This window comes from Hyperoodon ampullatus (assembly GCF_949752795.1).
Source record: "Hyperoodon ampullatus genome assembly, chromosome: 4".
NCBI classification, from domain to species: Eukaryota; Metazoa; Chordata; class Mammalia; order Artiodactyla; family Ziphiidae; genus Hyperoodon; species Hyperoodon ampullatus.
Genome location: NC_136917.1, coordinates 25,074,844 through 25,096,656, shown reverse-complemented (window position 1 = coordinate 25,096,656; position 21,813 = coordinate 25,074,844). Strand labels below are relative to the sequence as shown.

The 21,813-nt window shown below is 57.4% G+C and overlaps 2 protein-coding genes across 2 annotated transcripts; both read right to left on the bottom strand.

Moving 5' to 3' along the window:
• Nucleotides 1-1,592: 1,592 nt before the first annotated feature.
• Nucleotides 1,593-10,443, bottom strand: LOC307051088 (transmembrane protease serine 9-like; the record flags this gene model as incomplete). The annotated part of the gene is made up of 10 exons (XM_079701434.1): nt 1,593-1,799; nt 1,967-2,197; nt 3,203-3,344; nt 3,571-3,727; nt 4,071-4,139; nt 7,395-7,557; nt 7,969-8,199; nt 8,897-9,038; nt 9,430-9,589; nt 10,377-10,443. The coding sequence occupies 10 exons, from the start codon at nt 10,441-10,443 to the stop codon at nt 1,593-1,595; spliced, it is 1,569 nt and encodes a 522-aa protein (XP_079557560.1).
• Nucleotides 10,444-17,337: 6,894 nt separating this feature from the next.
• On the bottom strand, nt 17,338-19,952 carry LOC307051640 (azurocidin-like; the record flags this gene model as incomplete). Its single annotated transcript, XM_079702097.1, has 5 exons — nt 17,338-17,502; nt 17,908-18,141; nt 18,899-19,040; nt 19,459-19,615; nt 19,895-19,952. 5 exons carry the CDS (start codon nt 19,950-19,952, stop codon nt 17,338-17,340), a joined length of 756 nt encoding a protein of 251 aa, XP_079558223.1.
• Nucleotides 19,953-21,813: the final 1,861 nt, after the last annotated feature.

Here is a 21,813-nt window from a genome sequence, read left to right as displayed (position 1 = left end):
CAGAACCTGGGTCACATGGCCCTCTATAAGTTGGGGATGGTGGGTCAACATCTCTTGAACCTACTAGTGGGAGATGCTGCGTGTGACCAGAAGGGTGAGGAGGACCTCAAGCTGTTCCCAGTGGGAACAGTGCACAATCTTTTCCCCTCTACTTCTTTTCATGGTGAAAAGAAAAATAGAAAACAACATAGCAAATGTGATTTGTTAGATCCCAGCATGTTTTCTTACTCAAATCAGAAACTCTGAAACGAAAGCCCATTCGCATGTGGAGTCCAGATTATGTAAGTAAGAGTGTTGAAAATTGCAACAAAATTTAGAAATGACCCAGCAAGACAAGATGGTTCAATAAATAACCCTGCACATCCCCAGATGCTTTGTTGACATGGAAAGACCGCCAGGGTGTAGTATTAAGTGGAAAAAGTGATTGCAGGGCAGTGGGTCACCTTTCTGAGCCGCTGGCACTTGGGGGGAGGTGTGCCCCGGTGACAACCTGAGGGAAGAGCTGGCAGGCAGAGGGAACAGAAAACGTTAACGACCTTGAGGTGGGACCCCCCCCGGGGTGCTGCTGCAGGGATGGGGTATTTGAGGGTTTGGCACGAGGGGACAGAGAGGGAGAGATTTATCCTGGCCCCCTGGTGTGGGGTCCGGGGTGGGGGAAGGGGTGTTACCTGATGTTACTTCTCTCATTTGCTTGCTTGGGTGATTGTTTCCCCCACCATCAGACTGTGAGCCGAGTGATGGCAGAGACCACATGTGTCGTGGTCCCCACCTGTGGCCCCAGGAGGTTCCTTCTCAGGCTCAGAGGCAGAAGAGGGGTACAGGCTGGTCGTCTCCCCCAGGGCTGTGACTCCTTCGGGGCTGGGTGTTTCCTTGTGAAACATCTGCTCGGCTTTGCCCCCCGACCCCTGCCAAGGCAGAAGGCTGGGGAAGTGGGGGAGGGATTGTCTCCCCACCCAGTGAGGCCAAGGCTGGCCTGGGATCCCAACCCCTGGCTGGGTCCTTCCCAGATAGCTCCTCACTCTTCCCCACAGGGAAACTGAGGCTCAGAGACAGCAAGCAAGTTGCCCAAAGTCACAGAGCTGGGACTCAAACCCAAGCTCCTGAGCGTGGCTTCACAGCTCTCTGCACCTCTACTTCCTCATCTGTAAAGTGGGGCAACTCATAGGACCTGCCTCGAGGGTGGAGAGGACTAGTTGAGTGAGAATACTTGCAAAGGCTCAGAATCATTTCTATGCCTTGTAAGCACTCATGAACACTTGCTACAGTGCTTTTCATTATCGCCACCTGCAACATTAGTTTAATTATGCTTTATAGGAGGAAAAACCAAAAATGGCAATCAGTATCCTTTTGTAGAGGGTGGGGAAGGGACTCCTTACCCCAATGCCCTGAATTAGCTGCCACCTGGTGGCAGCGTACTCGTGACATGCCCAAGACATTCTCCTGAGGACTTTCGACACTCGGTTGCACAACCAACAAACACCCAGACACATTCTACAACGCAGAATGTTTTTATTGTGCTAGGTGCCACATGATGCTGCATGGGAAGGGCCCAGCCAGGGGCAGGTGAGGTGGGGTGACAGGAGAAGCCCCTTCTAGCAGGTCCTGCCCGCAGCGTCCCTGGGGTGGAGAGAGGGGCCGTCATCGTCACCGTAGCGGCGGATGATGGAGTTAATCCAGTCTGCAAACTTGGCGACGGAGGTAAAGGTGTCTGGGTAGATCCCGGAGCCGCAACCCCCTCGGATGAAGGAATCGATCCCGTGGACCAGCCTGTTGCAGACCAGGGGCCCGCCGGAGTCCCCCTGTGGAGCCAGACAAGTTCGGGAGTCTGGGCTTCCAGTCCCCACCCTCACACCCCCACCCACCCCCTTAAGGGTCGGGGATTCCTTCCATGGGTCTGGCTGTAGTCCTAGTTGCTGCAGCCTGGATGAGAGCGTGGTGGTGGCTCGGGGGAACATGGGGTACGTACAAAGCAGATGCCAGCATGCTGGCCTGGCACCAGGGTGCACACGTTGGAGGGGCGGCAGAGGGCTGTCACCACGGTCACGTTGATCTGCTGCAGGACTGGGGGCGGTGGCCGGTTGGTGTCCAGCTGGCCCCAGCCCATGGCCACACACTGCACCCCTTCTCCCACGCCTTGGTCCTGGGTGGGCAGCCGGGCCACCTGCACGTTGGTGTTGATGGTGGCCATCCTACTGAGCTGCAGCAGGTGGGACGGAGCAGTGGCATGTCACAGAGGGTGGGGAGTGATGACCCTTGCCTCTCTGGGCCCTGGTTTCCCCAACCGAGGCTCCACCATGGTTCTGGGATGTTTCAGAGCAGGACACCCACCCTGCAGGTTGCCTCCCACTTCAAGCCTCAGTTTCCCCATCTGTAAAGTGGGAGCAGTCACCGTGGCTCAGGGCATCCCTGGATCTGTCTTGAGTGCAGTAAACAGTAGGTAATAGGGCTTCCCTGGTGGCACAGTGGTTGAGAATCTGCCTGCTAATGCAGGGGACACGGGTTTGAGCCCTGGTCTGGGAGGATCCCACATGCCGCGGAGCAACTGGGCCCGTGAGCCACAACTACTGAGCCTGTGCGTCTGGAGCCTGTGCTCCGCAACAAGAGAGGCCACAATAGTGAGAGGCCCGCACACCGCGATGAAGAGTGGCCCCCGCTTGCCACAACTAGAGAAAGCTCTTGTACAGAAACGAAGACCCAACACAGCAAAAATAAATTAATTAATAAACTCCTACCCCCAACATCTTCTTAAAAAAAAACAAAACAGTAGGTAATAAAGCAAACTATGGGCCATAGCAACAACCATAAAACCCTTGTCTTAGAACATTCCCTGAGAATAATCATAGCTGGGCAAGCAGAGGGGAAAGGCAGGTTTCTCCCTCCAGTCTCCCACTGGCCCGAATGTGGGGAATTTTGCCCCATTTGGCAAAGAGGGAGACTGCCCCTGCCCTCCGCCAGCGGGCACAAAAATACCTTTCTCGCTGTCACCTCATCTAATCTCTGACAGCCCTGCACGGCGGGGGTGGGGTGGGGGTGGGGAGTACTCTGTTTTACAGAGGGGGAGACTGAGGCACACAGAGATGGGGGCGACACCAGGTCTGCGCCCGCCAGCCTTGTCCACCAGGCTCCTGCCCCTGTCCCGCCCTCCCCAAGCCTCCCGCGAGCCTTTGCACCTGCCCTTCCTGCCCCGCCCCCGGCCGCGCACCTGGAGAACCGCGATGTCGTTCTGCAGGCTCAAGGGGTTGAAGCCGTTTTCAAAGACCCGCTGGACCCTGAACGTCTGCCGGGTCCGCTCTCGCCGCCGCAGGTTATGTGCCCCCAGCACCACGAGCACCGACCGGGAGTTCCTGGGGCGGGGGGAACAGGAGGTGATTGGGGCGCCCCCGGGGTCGGGAGCGGCGGAGAGACCCCGCCCGAGCGCAGGAGGACCTGCAGACCCTCGCGCCTTCGCCGGAAGGCCCCACCCCGGGCCCGCAGCACGGCCCGCGCGACCCTCCCGCGGCGGGCGGACTGGAACCCGAGATGGGGACGTGCGGACTGGAACCCGAGATGGGGACGTGCGGGGACACTCACAGGCCGTTCAGACAGTGCGCGGCCGACAGCACGAAGTTCCGCGCGATCAGGGTGGCGCCGCAGAAGTGGCGTCCGCGCCTCTGCAGGGACGCCATGAAGGGCCACGCGTGCGGCCTGGCCGGCCGGCCCCCCACGATCTCCGAGGCCAGCGCAGGGCCTGGGGGCAAGGGCGGTGGCGGCGGTGAGCGGCGCGGAGGAGCCCCGTCCCCGCCCGGGAACCCCCGCTCCTCTCCCAGGACCCCACCGGGTCGGGTTCTTGCCGTGCTTGTCGCCCAGAGAGGGGAGGGGGCCTGCACGGTCCCCCTGCCAGGGCGCAGCTAGGTCTGGACTTCACCCACTGGGAGTCCCCAGAGACCCCGCTGTTCAGACCTCACCACTCAGGACCTCAGCCTTCTCCTTATCCCAGCTGTCACTCCCCATGAGGATGAGGGGGCTGGGAGGGTCCCCAGCAGGTGGAGAGGCAGGAATGGACCCCAGGGACACACCCGGGCCCCGCTCACCGCCCAGCAGCACAGCCAACAGGACAGCGGCCAGGGCAGGGCTGGAGGGTCTGCAGCTTTGGATCATGGCTGGGCAGGTGCTCTGGCGTCTCTACCCTTTGTGCCCACCTGCCCCTCTTATAGCCCCCATGCCTGGAGGCCGTTGCAGTTGCCCGTGGGGGGGCCTGGTGCCCCAGCTTCCTCTCCCCATCCTGGGACGTGGGGGACGAGGGGGTGATGGGAAGAACAGGGGAGAGAGGATGTGTGCAAGGGTCGGGGCTGGCTCCAGGGGGGCCTCCAGGTCAAACTCAGGATGCACAATTAAATCGGAACGTCAGATAAACTTTCTTTTTTTTTTTTTTTTAGCATAAGTATATCCCAAATATAAGCACAGGATGTACTTACATACAAAGTTTGTCTTTGTTTATCTGACATTCAAAGTTAGCTGGGAGTACTGTATTTTTGCTAAATCTGACCACCCCGGCCCAGAGGAGTTGGCTGGGACGCCCACGTGCCTCAGTTTACCCAGGGCAACGGCAACCACGTGCATGCAGCCCTGTCCTGACATTTGGGAGGCGTGGCAGGGGTCCCCCCATGAGCTGCCTACCCAGTGAAGTGGTGGGGGAACTGGGCTTTGAACCCAGGTGCCCACAATGCACAGCTGGAGGGAGACTTGCTGCCTATTCCCCAGCCTTGCGTCTCCCTCTTGGAGCCCGGACTTCCAACCTCTTTTTGGTTGTTGCTCCTAACAGGGAACTCACTCCCACCTGGGACCTGGTCAGTCTCTGGGGGCCCTCAGAGTTTCTGGGAAGGAATCCCTCCCACCCCCACCCCACCCGCACCCCTCTGAGCTTCTCTGAACCCCCTTCCAGCCTGAGGCAGAGGAAAAATTCCCACCCAGGCCTGGAGGCTGGACCGTGGATCTCCAACCAAGTTTGAGAGCTTCAGCCTGGACCTTGGAAGAACTCAAGCCGAACAATGGAGATGGGGTCCACCAGGGCCAGTTCCCAGCCCCGTGGCCCCCGTTCAACTTCCCACCCCCCACCCCCCCCTGTCCCAGGCTGCTCCAGCTGCAACGGCCGTAGCCAAGGCTGTTGCAAGAAGCAACGTTCTCCTGGCTTGGAGCAGGGTTCAGGGGAGGGAACCAACGGATCCATCTGCAGGAACAGGCAGGCGGGGGCCCTCAGGGACACCCAGAGGCGGGCTGGGGCTGGAGTCCAGTTTGTCCCTGGGCTCCTCTTGGTGTGTGGCCACAGGCAAGCAAACCCCCATCTCTCCCCCTCTCGGTGGGGTCCCCACCCTGTTGAGTTAAAGCTACCATAGAGCACTTGGTAAGCACCTGCTGTATACATAACCCTGTTTCCAATGGGGGTGGGAATAATGGAGGAGACCATGCCTCAGGCAGGGAGACTGGATTTAAACAAAAGCTGCATCTATATTGAGCACCACCTGTATGCTATTTCCTCACAGGTCATGGTGGCTAAGCTTGTGGACTCTGGGTTCAGATCCTGGAGTGGCCACTTGCCCACTATGACTTCAGGCTATGGATGTAACCCCTCCATGCCTCAGTTTCCTCGTCTGTAAAATGGAAGTTATAGGCTCCCATCTCACAGGATTGTCCTGAGGATTAAATGAATGAACTTTTGTAAAGTTCTCAGCTGAGAAAGTGCTGTCCTTGAGCTCATAGAAAATAGAAAACAGGCTTCCCTGGTGGTGCAATGGTTAAGAATCCGCCTGCCAGTGCAGGGGACATGGGTTCGAGCCCTGGTCCGGTAAGATCCCACATTGCCGCGGAACAACTAAGCCCATGCGCCACAACTACTGAGCCTGCACTCTAGAGCCTGCGAGCCACAACTACTGAGCCCGCGCAACTAGAGCCTGTGCTCCGCAACAAGAGAAGCCACCGCAGTGAGAAGCCCGCGCACCCCTATGAAGAGTAGCCCCCGCGCGAGCGGGGGCTAGAGAAAGCCCGTGCACAGCAACAAAGACCCAAGGCAGCCAAAAAAAAAAAAAAGTTAAAAAAAAAAAAAAAGAAAATAGAAAACACCCGGGGCTGTTTTTTTCTGGGTCTTTCTGTTCCCATCAATGGGCTCAATCCAACATTCCCTCCAGCAAACCTCATTTACCCCCAGTGCTGGGCACCAAAATCCCTCTGGGCTTTTTATAGAAACCACTTCCCTGCCGCTGGCCCGTGGGAAATGCAGAAAATTCCCGGCGTTCCCTCAACACTTATCCGCTTGTGTTTCCCAGGATTTCGGCTTCGTCTCAGGTCTCAGCACACCCTTGCTCCTGCTGAAGTGGAAAACCAGTCCCATCTACTCCCCTGGGGTGGTCAGCTGAGGTGTGGAACAGTTAAAAAGGGGGCAGCCCAGGGGGTTCTGGCTCCAGCTTGAATTCGCATGCTGCCACCAGATGGCGGCAGAGTAAATCAATAACAAAAGAGCTGCCTTCCAACTCTGGTGTGTCCGGTGAGCTGGTTGGCCCCTCTCTCTGAGCCTCCACTGCCTCATTGCCAAGGCCACGTGCCCTCTCCACGGCTGGCCAATGACCCCTACCTCTGCCTGGCCTCAGGCCTCTCCTCTAGACCCCAGTTCATTCTGTGGCCCTGCATGCTCCAGCCCTGCCCTCTCCCTGACCTGCTCTCCTTCCCCCACACCCCCAAGCTTGTCCTGATGCAGGGCCCTTACACTGGCTGTGCCTTGCCTGGCGACACTTCTCCTTTTGTTCGTATTCAGGCATTGCTGCCTCCTTCAAGAAGCCTCCCTAATAGCCCTTCTGACTGCCCCTGACTGGTCAGGAGCCCCACAGGCCCTGGGCACCCCATGTTATGAGAGCTTGGTCCTCAAGTGGCCCCAGAGCTGGGAGACACAGAACTGGACAGGACACCCCTAGCCCTGAGGGCCAGGGTGGGGCTCCTTGGACACTTGGGAAATGTCTGGAGTGACTCCATTTTCCAGATGAGGAAACTGAGGCACAGAAAGGGGTGGCAACTTGCCCCGGGTCACACTGGCGGGGCTGGGTTAGAACCCACGTCTGCGGGCATCTGGGGAGTGGGATCCGCTGTGACCTGTGCCCTCCTCCGACTTCCAGGCCTCTTATTCCCACCCCGACCCCGAGCTCGGGGTTTGGGGACTCGGATGCTGAGGACCCTGGGCCACTCTCCCCCACATCTCCCCGTGGGAAGGACACAGAGGAGTCGGGGGACGGTTCAGCTTTTATTGACGCACCGTGGGTCTGCCTGGCTCCCAAGAGCCGGGGAGGGGCAGGAAGCGGGGCACGGGCGCAGAAGCAGACCCGCTGCGTCTGTCCACAGCATGGCCTCAGTGCCCGGGGGAGCTCAGGGGCCGTCCTCGCCCCCCGCGTTGCTCAGCACTGAGCGGATCCAGTCTACGTAGAGGGAGACGCGAGCGAAGAAGTCAGGGTACTGGCGGGTGGCGCATCCCCGGATCACAAAGGAGTCCACGCCCTGGATGACACCGTCGCAGATCAAGGGGCCGCCCGAGTCCCCCTGGGGAGGGGGCAGGTCGGTCAGTCACTCAGGCCAGGCCAGCAGCCAGATGAGGCTACCTCAGGGGAAGGGGCCACGTAGGGGTGAAATGATTCCAGTCTAGAATTTTCTTTACAGTATGTGGGTGAGACAGGGAGGGGAGGTCCCTCTGGAGGAGAGCGGGCATTTATTGGCCCCCTGCTATATAGCTGGACCCCAGAATTCTGGGTGTGGCCCCCGGAGTGGGGCTGGGGCACCCACCCAAGGGGGGCTGCAGGGTGGAAAAGCCCCCAGACCCATGAAGGCCCCGTTACCCCCTCACGATGGGTGTGCCCACCTTCCAGATGGTGTGACGGGGGCACCCGCCTGCCTGCCCTCCCTCCTTCTCCCGGCTGTCCCTGCAGCCACCGAGCTGCAGCCCCCAGTACATACAAAACAGATGCCAGCGCTGCGTTGGGGCACAAAGGTGCACACGTTCGCTGGACGACACAGGAAAGTGACCACGGTGACGTTGAGCTCCTGCAGGACCTGGGGCAGCGGCTCAAAGGTGCCCAGGCGGCCCCAGCCCATGGCCAGGCACTGAGTGCCATGGGGCAGCAGCTGGTTCTGCTGGGGGAGCTGGGCCACCGCAACCTGGGCGTTGAGGGTGGCCGGGCGGTCCAGCTGGGACAGAGGGTGGTTGGTGGGCAGTGTGTCTCCAGGACCCGCAGCCACCCCTGGACGATTATCTCAAAGTGCCTCCTCCAGGCCTTTGCACATGCTGTTCCCTCCGCCTGGCTCTACCTCAAGGGTCACCTCCTCCAGGGAGGCTGCCCTGATCACCCTCCGAACCTGCCAGGGCTCAGTTTCACATTCCCCGAGGCCATGAGACTCCCCTTTGCAGCACTGGTCACTGTTGCATTCATTCACTTACAAAGCACTTATTGAGCACCAACTGTATGCTTGATCCTGGGCTAAGCCCTGGGGATCCTACCTCTGCCTTCTGGGAGTTGATCTTTGGGGCTGGGAGGGGCCAAGAAGAGAATGGCAGGTGGCAGAGTCAAGGGAAACATAGCCCAGTGATGAACAGTGTATTGGGGGAGGGGTGGCTGTCACTCAAGTAGGGTGAGGGGATGCTTCCCTGAGGAGGGGAGGCTGGTGCCAAGGCTGAGGGTATCTGGGAACAGCGCAGGGAGCAGGGAGGGGACACAGCCGGCCAAAGCCTGGGGGCGGGGCGTGGGGGCATCCCGCGTGCTCAGAAGGTGGTGACTGGCTCTCTCCCCACCAGGCCGTGTCCCATGCCCGCAGGGGCTCCTGTACAGTAGGTGCTGGAAAATGAATGAATAGGGGTCCCTGGGCCCTGCTGGCCCCACCCACCCACCTGCAGGAGGAGGACGTCATTCAGCGTCTCCTGTGGGTTGTAGTTGTTCTCAAACAGGCGGCTGATGCTGAACCTCTGCTCGGTGGGCTCGGAGGCCTGCAGGCGGTGGGCCCCAAGCACCACGCTCACCCGCAACGGGTTCCTGAGGGTCAGGGCGTTCATTTCTGGGACCCCGACCCCCCCCACGTGCCCCCACCCCCGTCCTGAGGCCCAGGGTGCAGCCCCTCGGGGACTGCCCACCATCCCAGGAGACGCCCCCGCCCCCATCTGCATCTTGCCCCCGAGGGTTGGACCCCTGGCTTGAGCTAATCCTCCTGGGGCACCAGGGCGTCACGTCGGGCTGGGGAGCAGGGCAGGTGCCCGCCTAGTTTGGGATGAGAGGGTTGGGCAGATGGACGGAGGGGCTGAGACCAGGCAAGCGGAGGCAGGCCGCGCCTCTCCCCCTCGGACCCCCGGGGCAGCGCCGCGCCCCCTCCCTCGGAGCACCGCCCCCTCCCCGGGCAGGCCCGCACCGCGCAGGCGCACTCACTCACATGTTGCTCAGGCAGTGGGCTGCGGTCAGCACGAAGCGCGGGTGGATCAACGTCCCCCCGCAGAAGTGGTTGCTGGGGAACCTCTGCAGCGACGCCATGTAGGGGCGCGAGTGGGGCTGGGCTTCCCGCCCGCCCACTATCTCCGCGGCCCGGGCTACACCTGGGGGGGACGCCGGGGTCAGCGGCCTTCGCCTTGCCTAACGCCCTCCGCGGCTCCCTGGACGGGGGACCGACCCCACCCCACCGCCCCATCCCCCGCCCAGGGAGCCCAGATGGGGGTCGGGGGACGAGGGCAGAGCCGCTGTGTGGCCTCCACCAGGACCGGGACCCCTCAGAGGCTCCGTTTCCCCATGTGCAAATTGGAGGTCCCATAGCAGCACAGGGGGGCTGGGGGCTGTGGAGGGAAGAGGCCCAGGCCCAGGACAGTTATCGCTGGGGAGAGCCCGGTGGTCATTAACATTATTATTTCTGAAGGCTCCCAGGAAGCAGCGGCGCCCAGTCCTGGAGGTCAGGAGGGGGAAGAAGCTGGCAAGATGACCCATCTTGCAGATGGACAAACTGAGGCATGAAAAAGCCTCATCAGGATGAGGGCGGAGGGGTTCCCTCACTCCGGTTTTTCCTCTGACGTGCGTCATTCACCCGGTGACACATTCGTTCGTGCGTGCACACTTACTGAGTGCTTGCTGGGTGCCAGGTGCTGTCCAGGGATTCTGGTTATACTGAGTCCCTAGGGCACCTCCCTGGGCAGGAAGGACTAGGTTTTGCCCATTTTACAGATGGGGAAAGAGAGCTGCATATCCCAGGCCCCCCCTTTCTCTCCTCCCCTCCCCTTGAGGCATTCATCCCAAGCAGCCAGCTGAGCCAGGTCCTGCTTCACTTTCCCCATCTGAGCCGTGAGGGCGTGGGACAGGCAGATGGACGGACGGACAGACTTGGGCCCCACTCACCGCCCAGCAGCACAGCCAGCAGCACCGGGGCGAGGGCAGGGCTGGAGGGTCTGCAGCTTTGGGTCATGGTTGGGCCATGCCCCCTGCCTGCCCGCCCCCTCTTATAGCTCCAATTCAGGGAGGCTATTAGGGTTGCCCCATACCTGGGCTGGGCGTCCCCACTTCCTCCTTCCAGCTCGAGGGCTCGGGAGTTTGGGGGTCAAAGCTGCACCCCAGGAAGCCTGCAGGGCTTCAGGCTCAGGCTCGGGGTCCCGGCACCCCCAGGAGATGTAGGAAGCTGGCTCCCACCCACCCCATGCTGGGGGTCCTCTGGACAAGGGGGCTTGTGGCCACAGCCCTCACAGTGACATGCACCCCAGCTTCCACACCTCCAAGGGGGCACTGCCTGCCCCCAGAAGGTCCCTGTAGCCCCAGCAAGGTGAGATGTGGCCGACGTATGCAGGGGTGGGATGAACCCACTCAGCGGGACAGAAAAGGGGGTGAGGGTCTCAGAGCCCTGCGCCTCCTGAGACCCACAGGATCATCTCTCTGCCCTCACTTTGTCTGGGGGAGTCACTCTTCTCTCTAAGGCAGAGCTCTCACCTGGGGCGATTCCTCCCCCAGGGACAACTGGAGATATCTGGGGACACCTGTGGTCGTCATGACTGGGGGGCTCCTGGCATGCAGTGGTTGGGACCAGGGATGCTGCCCCACATGGGAGGGGGCAGGGGGAGACTCTGGTGCCGGGAGACATTTATTTATGTATCTATTTATAACTGACTCATTATTATGAAAAATTTAAACCTACAGAAGCATAGATAGAGGAGCTCACGGAATTTGGGGGCCAAAAAAAAAAGATTTTAAGCTTTTCATTTTGAAATCATTTCACGCTTACAGCAGTCCGCAGAATTCCCGGATGTGCTGCCCCAGCTTCCCCGGGGCCACATCTTGCACAAAGTTTGCCCCCTCACAGGCCACCTGGATTTCACAATCAGCCAGTCTCTGGTCCAGGATCCCCCAACTCACCTCCCCGAGTCTCCTGGGCTCTGGGGCAGCCCCTCAGCCTCTCCTGTCCTTCGTGCTGTGTCCTTGGTGGCAACCTGGCGGGGTTTTGGGGGAACGTCCCTCCAAATGGGCTTGTACAGGGTCCCCACACGGAGATGGGGTCTGCATACCGAGCGGTGGTCCCCAGGACGTGGGGCATCTCTGAGGTGCCTGTGTGTCCCTCCCGCCGAGTCACACTTTACCCTTTGGAATGAATGAACGTCTCTGAGGCAGAAGCACCTGCTCTGAGTTTTGCGCACCAAGGACTCCTGGAGCAGCCTGCGTGCCTCACTGCTTCCTGCCCTGCAGGTGGCTGCCCCTCTGCCGATGCGTTTTTATTTTTTATCTTTTAAATTTTATTGAAGTAGAGTTGATTTACAATGTTGTGTTAATTTCTACTGAACAGCAAATATATATATATTCTTTTCTTCCCCCCCCCCCAGGCTCTTTTTTTCAAATTAATTAATTTATTTTTATATTCTTTTCCATATTCTTTTCTGTTATGGTTTATCACAGGATAGTGAATATAGTTCCCTGTGCTATACAGTAGGACCTTGCTGTTTATCCATCCTATGTATAATAGTTTGCATCTGCTAACCGCAAGCTCCCAATCCATCCCTCCCCCACCCCTCTCCCCCTTGGCAACCATAACTCTGTTCTCTATGTCCATGAGTCTGTTTCTGTTTCAAAGATAAGTTCATTTGTGTCATATTTGAGATTCCACATATAAGTGATATCATATGATATTTGTCTTTCTCTTTCTGACTTACTTCACTTAGTATGATCATATCTAGGTTCATCCATGTTGCTGCAAATGACATTATTTCATTCTTTTTTATGGCTGAGTAATATTCCATTGTATAAATGTACCACATCTTATTTATCCATTCCTCTGTCGATGGACATTTAGGTTGTTTCCATGTCTTGGCTATTGTGAACAGTGCTGTTATGAATATAAGGGTGCGTGTATCTTTTCAAATTATACTTTTGTCCGGGGTATATGCCCAAGAGTGGGATTGCTGGATCATATGGCAACTCTATTTTTAGTTTTTTGAGGAACCTCCATACTGTTTTCCTTAATGGCTGCACCAACTTACATTCCCACCAACAGTGTAGGAGGGTTCCCTTTTCTCCACACCCTCTCCAGCATTTGTAATTTGTAGACTTTTTGATGGTGGCCATTCAGACCGTTGTGAGGTCAGAATTCACACCTCATTGTATTTTTGATTTCCTCTTCTCTAATCATTAGTGATCTTTTCATGTGCCTGTTGGCCATCCTTATTGCCGACGTGTTTTTAAGTCACACATCAGCCCAGTCACTCGGGAAAGGCCGCCGGGCGTCTGGGACTCCGCAGCCCTGGGTGTGGCCCTGACATGTCTCCACAGGAACCCAGGGCTGCTGTGCCTTTTGCTTTCAGAACTGGTTTTTCTCGTTTGACAAGAACATCTCTGCGGACTGGCACTGTCCGGTCCAGCGGGGCAGGCTGCTTGGTGCCTCGGTTTCCCCACCTGTACAGTGGGGTGATTGTAGTAATAGTCCCTCCCCCAGGGCGACAGCAGGAGGATTTGATAAGTTAGAGTATTGGAGTGTGTGGGTGCACAGTGAGGTGAGGTGAGCACAGGTGCCAGCCCTGTCGCTGCCACCCCACCACCCCCTTCCTTTTTCTGCTGTGCTTCTCCCCGTCTCAGCCCATCCTCTCGGCGGCTGGGCCGGGTCAGCACGTGCCTCTCTCAGATCCAGGCTCTTCTGGGAGCAGACGCGGGGTGGGTACACCCCAGGGTCCGGAGTCCCTCGCCTGGGTTCACATTCTGCTGTGCTTTGTGATTCTGGGCTAGAAACGCCACCTCTCTGGGCCTCGGTTTCCCCATCTGTTAATGATGGGGAGTCATGAGAACAACCCCACCTCAGGGGCTGACTTCCCTAATACAGTTAAGAGCTTGATGAACCATCAGCTGATGAAAGGGGATACACACAGGGGAACATCACTCAGCCCTGAAAAAGAGAGAGACACTGACACTCACTACAGCGTGGACGGACCCTGAGAACACGATGCTCAGTGAGAGAAGCCAGACACAGAAGGACCCACAGTGTGTGATTCCTTTGACGGGAAACGTCCAGAACAGGCCAGTCCTGTTGGACAGACACAGAGAGTGGGTTCCTGGTTGTCAGGGGCTGGGGGAGAGCATGGGGGTGAGTGCTCATGGGGACAGGGCTTCTTTTCAGGGTGGTGAGAATGTTCTGGAATTAGAGGTGGTGGTTGCACAACCCTGTGACTATACTAAACGCCGCTGATTTGTTAAGCGGGTGGGTTGTATGGTAGGAGAAGCACATTTCGATAAAGCTTTAACTGGAAAAAAGAAACACACACACACAACCTTGCTAAGTAACTGCCCATGGGGTCCTGGCCGGAAGCTCTCACCCACCAGGGAGCCTCCCGGGGGCGGGGTGGGGGGGGAGTGAAGTCACAGCATCAGACGAGACAGGGGGATGGCCCGGGGTCCTCCTCTCTGCTCCAGGCCTGGGGTGGGGGCAGGCAGGTGAGTGCAGGGCTGGGGGGCTGCCTGAAGGCAGAGGCTTGGGAAGGCATGGGACTGGGTGTGGGGGCTGGGGGCACTGGGAGCCCTGGGGGTTGTAACTGGGAGGGAGGGAACCATTGGGGGCCTCTGGGGGTCGGGCCGGCAGGTGGAGAGGAAGTGGGGCTGGAAGCTGTGGCCTCAGCCCCTTTCCCGTTCCAACTGTGGCTGGTGCAACAGGCAACGGCCTCGCCGGGAACACGGGCTGGGGCGGGGTGAAGGGGCAAGCGGACCCAAGCCGACCCACCCAGGATCGAGGGAAGGAGGACGGGAGAGGCTCAGCCTCTGTGTCTCTGCCTCTTTTTCCTCTTCTCTCCTGAAAAAAGAAAAACACTCCTTTCTTGAGGGGGCCAGTGTTGGGGGCTCCAAGCTGGGACCATATGCTCTTGGACCCCAACGCCCTAGGGCCTCAGTTTCCCCATCTGAACAATCAGCAGGTGGGCTCCCTGGGACCATTCTGGGCTCCTGAGCCACTGACATTCCTCTCTGGGCCTCAGTTTCCCCTTCTATAAAGCAGGACCCATTCTGAACCCCCAATGCCACTCCTGGGTACAAATCCATAGCATTGAAAATCGATGTTCAAACAAAACATGTACACAAATGTCCACAGCGACGTGATTCACATTAGCCAGGGTGGAACCAACCCAGATGACCATCAACGGACAATGGATATACGTCCCTCCACACCCGGGAACATCACTCAGCCGTGAAAAGGGGTGAAGCCCTGACACTCACTACAGCGTGGACGGATCCTGAGGACACGATGCTCAGTGAGAGAAGCCAGACACAGAAGGACACACAATGTGTGATTCCTTTGATGGGAAACGTCCAGAACAGACCAGTCCACAGGGACAGAGAGTTAGTGGTTAGTGGTTGTCAGGGGCTGGGGGAGGGGGAGGACAGGTGACTGCTAATCGGGACGGAGCTTCTTTTTGGGGTGATGGAATGTTCTGGAACTGGACAGCGGTGAGGGTTGCACAACCTAGTGAAATACACTAAAAACCACTGAATTGTTCCCTTTAAAAGAGTGAATTTTATGTTACGTGAATTTCACTGCAATAAATTATGAAAAACAAATAAACAGACCCAGGACCCACAGACCAGGCCTGTAGGATGGGGTGAGGGCCTGGCACACAGCTGGTGCCCAATAAGCACCAGCAACGCCAGTGGTGATAGGAGCTCCCTGGGCCTCAGGCTCCCCATGTGTAAAATGGCTTAATGGCAACACAAGTAACCTCGGTGGCCGGTGGCCGGTGAGTGTGGGCCATCACTGGGGGCTTCTGGGGCAGCGAGGGGGTGGAGGGCGTGCGGTCAGGGCAGGGGGCTCGGGACGGCACAGACCCCAATACCACCCGGCTCAGGGCACAGTGCCGCCCCTTCGAGCCCCTCCCCTCCCCTGCGTGTTGGGGCATCAGCAGGGCCTCCAGGAGAAGGGCAGAGCTGGGCATCTCCATTTTGGCCCCGACGCCGGCTGGGCTGAGCCTCTTCCATAGCTATGTGCTACCCGCCCGCCCCGGGCTTCTGTGGTCTCCCCACCGCCAGCCCGGAACACTGGATCCTTTGCAGCCTCTTTCCCTCGAGCCACGTGGCAGGACCTGTCCCCGTCTCATGCAAGGTGACACGTGGGCAACCCCCAGGGCGGCACCTGGTTCAGATGCCCGACCCATCCCTGCCACCCCGTCCCCCCCACCAAGACGAGACACCGCAGATGGCAGGCTTAGTGATCACCCCCCTGGGTGAGAAGTCCACATCCCAGGAGGCCAGCGGGCATTTCTCACGCACTGGTTGAGGGGCAGTGTTTCCACATCGTCAGGAGCCTTCTGTGTTTCTTTGCTGTGAACTGTTTACATCCTTGACCCACTTTTTTTACTACTGGGCTCTAATTTTTTTCCTTACTGATTTTAGGTGCACATTATATGTATTATATTATAAATATATAAGATAAATATATTATAAATATATACTATAATATTAATGTATAATATTTACATGATGGATTTATTATATTTTATTATGAGTTATTAAGTATATATATATATATATATATATATATATTTTTTTTTTTTTTTGGTACGCAGGCCTCTCACCGTTGTGGCCTCTCCCATTGCGGAGCACAGGCTCCAGACGCTCAGGCTCTGTGGCCATGGCTCACGGACCCAGCCGCTCCGCGGCATGTGGGATCTTCCCAGACCGGGGCACGAACCCTTGTACCCTGCATCGGCAGGCGGACTCTCAACCACTGCACCACCAGGGAAGCCCCTGTGTATTATGTTTTATATATCATTTATATACCTATTTTTATTATATTTTGTATGTTATTTATACGATTATGTCTGTTATGTTTTATATATCATTTATATAAATATATAAATACATATATATATAGTTTGGCTGCACGGCGGGGCATGTGGGATCTTATTTCCCCCACTAGGGATCCAACCCGTGCCCCTTGCAGTGGAAGCGTGGAGTCTTAACCCCTGAACTTCCGGGGAAATCCCTATAAAATTATATTTATTATTTAACATTTATATTTTAGTTCCTTTCACATTAGGCTCTTTTTTCAAGTGGCAAATAGTCTAAAGCCAGTTTCTCGTGTGTCTCTTGACTTTGCTGCATAATATGCAGCCGGGCCTCCGTATCTGCGGGTTCCACACCCGTGGACTGAACCAACCTCGGATTCAACCAACCACAGATCAAAAATATTTGGGAAAAAAATTTCCATAAAGTTCTAAAAAGCAAAACTTGAATTTGCTGTAGGCGGGCAACTGTATTTACACAGTATTTACATTTTATCAGGTATTTTAAGTCATCTAGAGATGATTTTAAGTGCACTGAAGGATGTGCATAGGTTACTTGCAAATATTACAGCATTTGCTACAAGGGACTTGAGCATCCGCGGATTTGGGTATCCACCGGGGTCCTGGAGCCAAGCCCCTGCAGATACTAAGGGGTGACTGTATTCTCGACCAAAATGAGAGACGGTTAAGGGGGCCTGGAATCTCACAGATGTGGGTTCAGAGCCCACTCTGGCTGTGTGGCCTCAGGGTAGTCACCCAACCTCTCTGAGCCTCGGCGCCACCTCCGTCAGGTGGAGATAACAAGAGCCCCTGGTTCTCAGGGCTGTGAGCGGATTCTGTGAGTGGAGGCCCCTGGGGTGGATGCCACTCTTGCCGGAAGATGTCCCTGCGCTCGGCCCCCAGCCCCTTCCTGCCCCCACAAAGCAGAAATCAGGTGCTGTGGACAGGATGGGAACAGATCCTTTATTAGAGTCACAACCGCGTGGGCTGCGGGATGGGACAGAGGCGTGGGGGGCTGAGCTCCGTGGCAGCTCACACGACCCCCCACTGGCTGGGCTGGGGGTCCATCAGGCTGGCGCATATCCGACTGGCTGGTTTATAACTGAGTCAATCCAGTCTCTGAACAGTGCCACGCGGGCAAAGAAGTCGGGGCCCCTGCCGCAGGGCCCCCGAGACCAGGAGGCCACGCCATGCGCCAGACCGTTGCAGACGAGGGGGGTGCCCCCGTCCCCCTGCAGGGTGGCAGGAGAGTCAGAGCATCCCAGGCCCAGCCCCCCTACTCTGCTCCCACCCAGAACCACTGCTTATGCCACCCACAAATCCTGTCCCCGCCCCAGGCCCTTGGCACGTGCTGTCCCACTGCCTGCACGCTTTTCCCTCAACTTTGCTCGGTTAACTCCCACCTGCAACTCAGGTCTCAGATGCCCCCAGGAACTCCCTGCTGCCCCGGGCTGGGCCTGTCCCGTGCTCGCCCTTGTCTTGACACCTGACTCCCCCACCCACAAGGTCTGGGAGCCCCTGGCTCCAAATGGGCAGACCCTACCCTGTCCTGTTCCCTGTCTCCAGCCCAGAGCTTGGCACTTGTCCTTGCTTTTCCCACCACCTGGAGCCCACCCCAGGTCACGCCCAGTCCGTACCTGGCAGATGCCGCCCCAGCGGGTAAGGACGCCGGTGCATACATTGTTGGGGCGACACTGGTCCGACGGGGTCACAGTGACGTTCACGACCCTTGGCACTCGGGAGAGACGCCCTCTATGCTGTCGGGTGCCCCAGCCTGCGACCTGGCAGTTGGTGCCAGCTTCCACCGTGGCATTCTGTGGGGGCAGTGGTACCACCGCCACGGCGCTGGTGAGGTTGGCCTGACGGTCCAGCTGGGGAGGGAAACTGAGTCAGGAGAGGGCGGAGCTGGGGACCAGAGCCTCATGGGGCCCAGCTGGGAGCCAGAGCGGCAGCGATGTGAGTTTTGGTCTGTAAAGTGGTTTGGGTCCTGGCCAGCTTAGGCAGTAACTGGCCGTGGGGTCCTGGCCAAGTGACTTTACCTCTCTGGGCCTCTGGTGCCTCCAGAGAAGGAATCAATCGTTCTTATCGCAAAGGTGGTTGAGAGACCCTGAAGGTGAAGAGTTTGCCCAGGAAATGCAGATACAACAAGGTACCATCCCCCGTCACAAGTGACAGAAAATTTTAAAAAATCATATTATGCAGTGTCAGTAATGATGTAAAGAAATGGGCAGTTTTTTTTTTTTTTTTTTTCCCGGTATGCAGGCTTTTCACTGTTGTGGCCTCTCCCGTTGCGGAGCACAGGCTCACGGACGCACAGGCTCAGCGGCCATGGCTCACGGACCCAGCCTATCCGCAGCATGTGGGATCTTCCTGGACCGGGGCACGAACCCGCGTCCCCTGCATCGGCAGGCGGACTCTCAACCACTGCGCCACCAGGGAAGCCCAAATGGGCAGTTTTAAATTCTGCTGGTGGGAGGGTAAGTTGGCCCAGCTACTGTGTCCAGGATCCGGAGGATAGCTAAATGGATTGTGCACTTGGCTGTGCGATTTAACCACAGGCTCCGTACATGTGGCTCGTCCCTCCTGAGCCCCCAAGGCCGTTGTGAGCCCCCCCACCCCTCTCCCCACCTGCAGCAGCAGCACATCGTTCAGGTTCTCTTGGGGGTCATAGCCATTCTCACTGATGCTCCTGATGGAGAAAGTCTGCCGGGACCTCTCCCGCCGCCTCAGGTTGTAGGCCCCCAGCACCACAGTGGCAATCCTGGTGTTGCTAAGAGCAGGTGGGGGCAGACACCAGGCTGGGGCAGTCCTGGGGGCTTGTGGGGAAGTCCCCAACCTTCCACACCCACCCCAGGGCCCGGGCATTGATGGGGAGCAGGCTTGCAAATAAGGCAGGGAATTACTAGCCCGCTGAACCACAGCCAAAGGAAGGACAGCGGTGATGGTCAAGGCTCCTTCCTTCCTTCTGCAGCCGTATCGCCCCTCTGTTTCCAGATTGAGACCCTCCTGGGCCCCCTTCCTATCCTGGGTCCCCGCATTTCCCTCTCCAAGCCCCTCAACCCTTCCTAAGACCCCTCCCCCTCGCCAAGCCCCGCCCCTTCTCACCTACCAGGCACCGCTCCCCCAGGAATACCCCGAGCTCTCTCCCTCTCCGAGTCCCCCTCCCCACCCTGTGGCTCCCTCCTCACTGGCTTTGGAAGCAGCTGGCGGCTGTCAGGATGAAGCTGGGGTGGATCAGGGCGCCCCCACAGAAGTGCCGCCCTTGGGTCTGAATGGAGGCCAGGAATGGGAATTCCTGCAGCCGGGCCTTCCTGCCACCCACGATGTCCGCCAGGGGGGCCGAGCCTGGGGAGAGGGTGCATTGCAGCTCCCCCAGTTTCATCCCCATCCCTGGGGAGACCCCGGCCTCCCGTCACCCTGTTCCCTAAAAGGACAGGGGCCCACCCTCCCAGGGCTAGTCAGGGCCAGCCTGGCTGTGCGGCCTGGACCAGGTCGCTTTCCCTCCCTGAGCCTTGAGTCCAGGGAAGCAGGGGCTGGCTCCCGCTGGTCCCTCCCACCAGGGCCTGTCCCCTGCAGCTGGACCCCTGCATGGATGGGGACGTCTGGCCTGGGGCAGGCACTCACTGGCCCTGGAGGTCGCCAGCAGGCCGGCCAGCAGGCCCAGGAGTCTCAGTGCCGTCATGACGGGGGCCGCTGGGGGTGGCTGGGATGGTGGCGCCCTTATACCTGGGGCCTTGGCCATCGGCACACCCCCGACCCAGGGCCCGGCCCCTCCCGTCAGGAACAGGGGAAGTTGCCCAAGGCCTCCAGAGTCAACCGCTCCTGGGGCCTGCCGGGGCCCTCCAACTGCCCACCCTGTGCCCCGTCCTCCCCTCTGTACGGTGGGCGACCCGTCAGATGTGGGTGAGGCTGACACCCAGCCGTGCCACTCACAATGGGGGCTCCGCTTGGCTTTCCAGCCTGAGTGCTGGGGGTTCCACCACTGCCCACCTGTCCTGGGACTGAGTCCTGCTGGCTTTTGCATGTGTGTGTTTTTACTGCTTTTTATTTTTTTTTTAAACAGCTTTATTGAGATATAATTCAAGTACCACGCAATTCATCTGTTTAAAGCGTGCAATTCCATCGTTTTTTGTATCTTCACAGCGTTACGCAGCCATCACCCCAATTTTAGAACGTTCCATCACCTCAAAAGAAGCCCCGTCCCCATCAGCAGTCACTCCCCCTCCCATCCCCCAGCCCCTGACAACCAGGAACCCACTCTCCATCTGTGGATTTGCCTGTTCCAGACGTTTCCCATCAATGGAATCACACACTGTGTGTCTTCTGTGTCCAGCTTTTCACTTACAGGGTTTTTATCTGTGGGCACCTGGCTGGGTCACTCTCCCACCCTCAGTCTTTGCATCTCTAAAGTGGGCAGGTGCGGCCATGGAGCCCCCAGAGCCAGGTGGTCCTGGAGAGGTTGTCTCCCCTTCCCTGTCCTCGAAGCAGGGTCTTCAGAGGTTTCAGGCACTCAGAACCTGGGCAAGAGATGAGGCCAAGGGGAGAGAAAGACAGGGTCGAGTATCCAGAATATATAAAGAACTCTCACAACTCAAAAACAAAAAGACAAACAATCTACTTTAAAATGGACAAAGGATTTGCATAGACATTTCTCCCAAGATACACAAATGGCCAACATGCCATGAAAAGATGCTCAAAATTATTAGTCATCAGGGAAATGCACAAATCAAAACCACAGCGAGACACCACTTCACACCCACTAGGATGGCTGGAATGAAAAGGGCAGGAAAAATACAGCGTTGGTGAGGAGGTGGGAAATTGGAACCTCAGACAGGCTGGCAGGGATGTAAAACAATGCCGCGGCTGGGGAAGGTCTGGCAGCTCCTCAAAACGTTAATCACTGAATTGTCGTATTACTCAGCAGTTCCACTCCTAGGTGCGTGCCCAAGAGAACCAAAGACAGGGCCTCAGAAACCTGCACACGCGTGTTCACAGTGGCCAAACGGTGGACGCAACACAAATGCCCTTCAACAGACGGACGTGTCCCTCCACACATGGGAGCATCACTCAGCCGTGAAAAGGGGTGAAGCCCCGACACTCGCTACCACGTGGATGGACCTTGAGAACATGATGCTCAGTGAGAGAAGCCAGACACAGAAGGACACACGGTGTGCGATTCCACTGATGGGAAACGTCCAGAACAGGCAGATCCATAGAGACAGAGAGTGGGTTCCTGGTTGTCAGGGGCTGGGGGGTTAGGGGGTTAGGGGAATAATAGCTGAAGGAAATGGGTTTCTTTGGGGGAAGATGGAATGTTCTAGAATTAGCTGGTTGCACAACTCTGTGAGTGCTCCTTCCAAAAACCAGTGGATGTGATACTTTAAGATGGCTGATCTTATGTCATGTGAATTTCAGCTCAATTTTTTATTTTTATTTTTACTTTTACTTATTTTTGACACCTCATTTTAAAAAAAATAGGATTTATTTCCAAGGTGACACCAAGAGGTTGGGGCTGGTGGTGGACCCCACATCTCAGAACACTA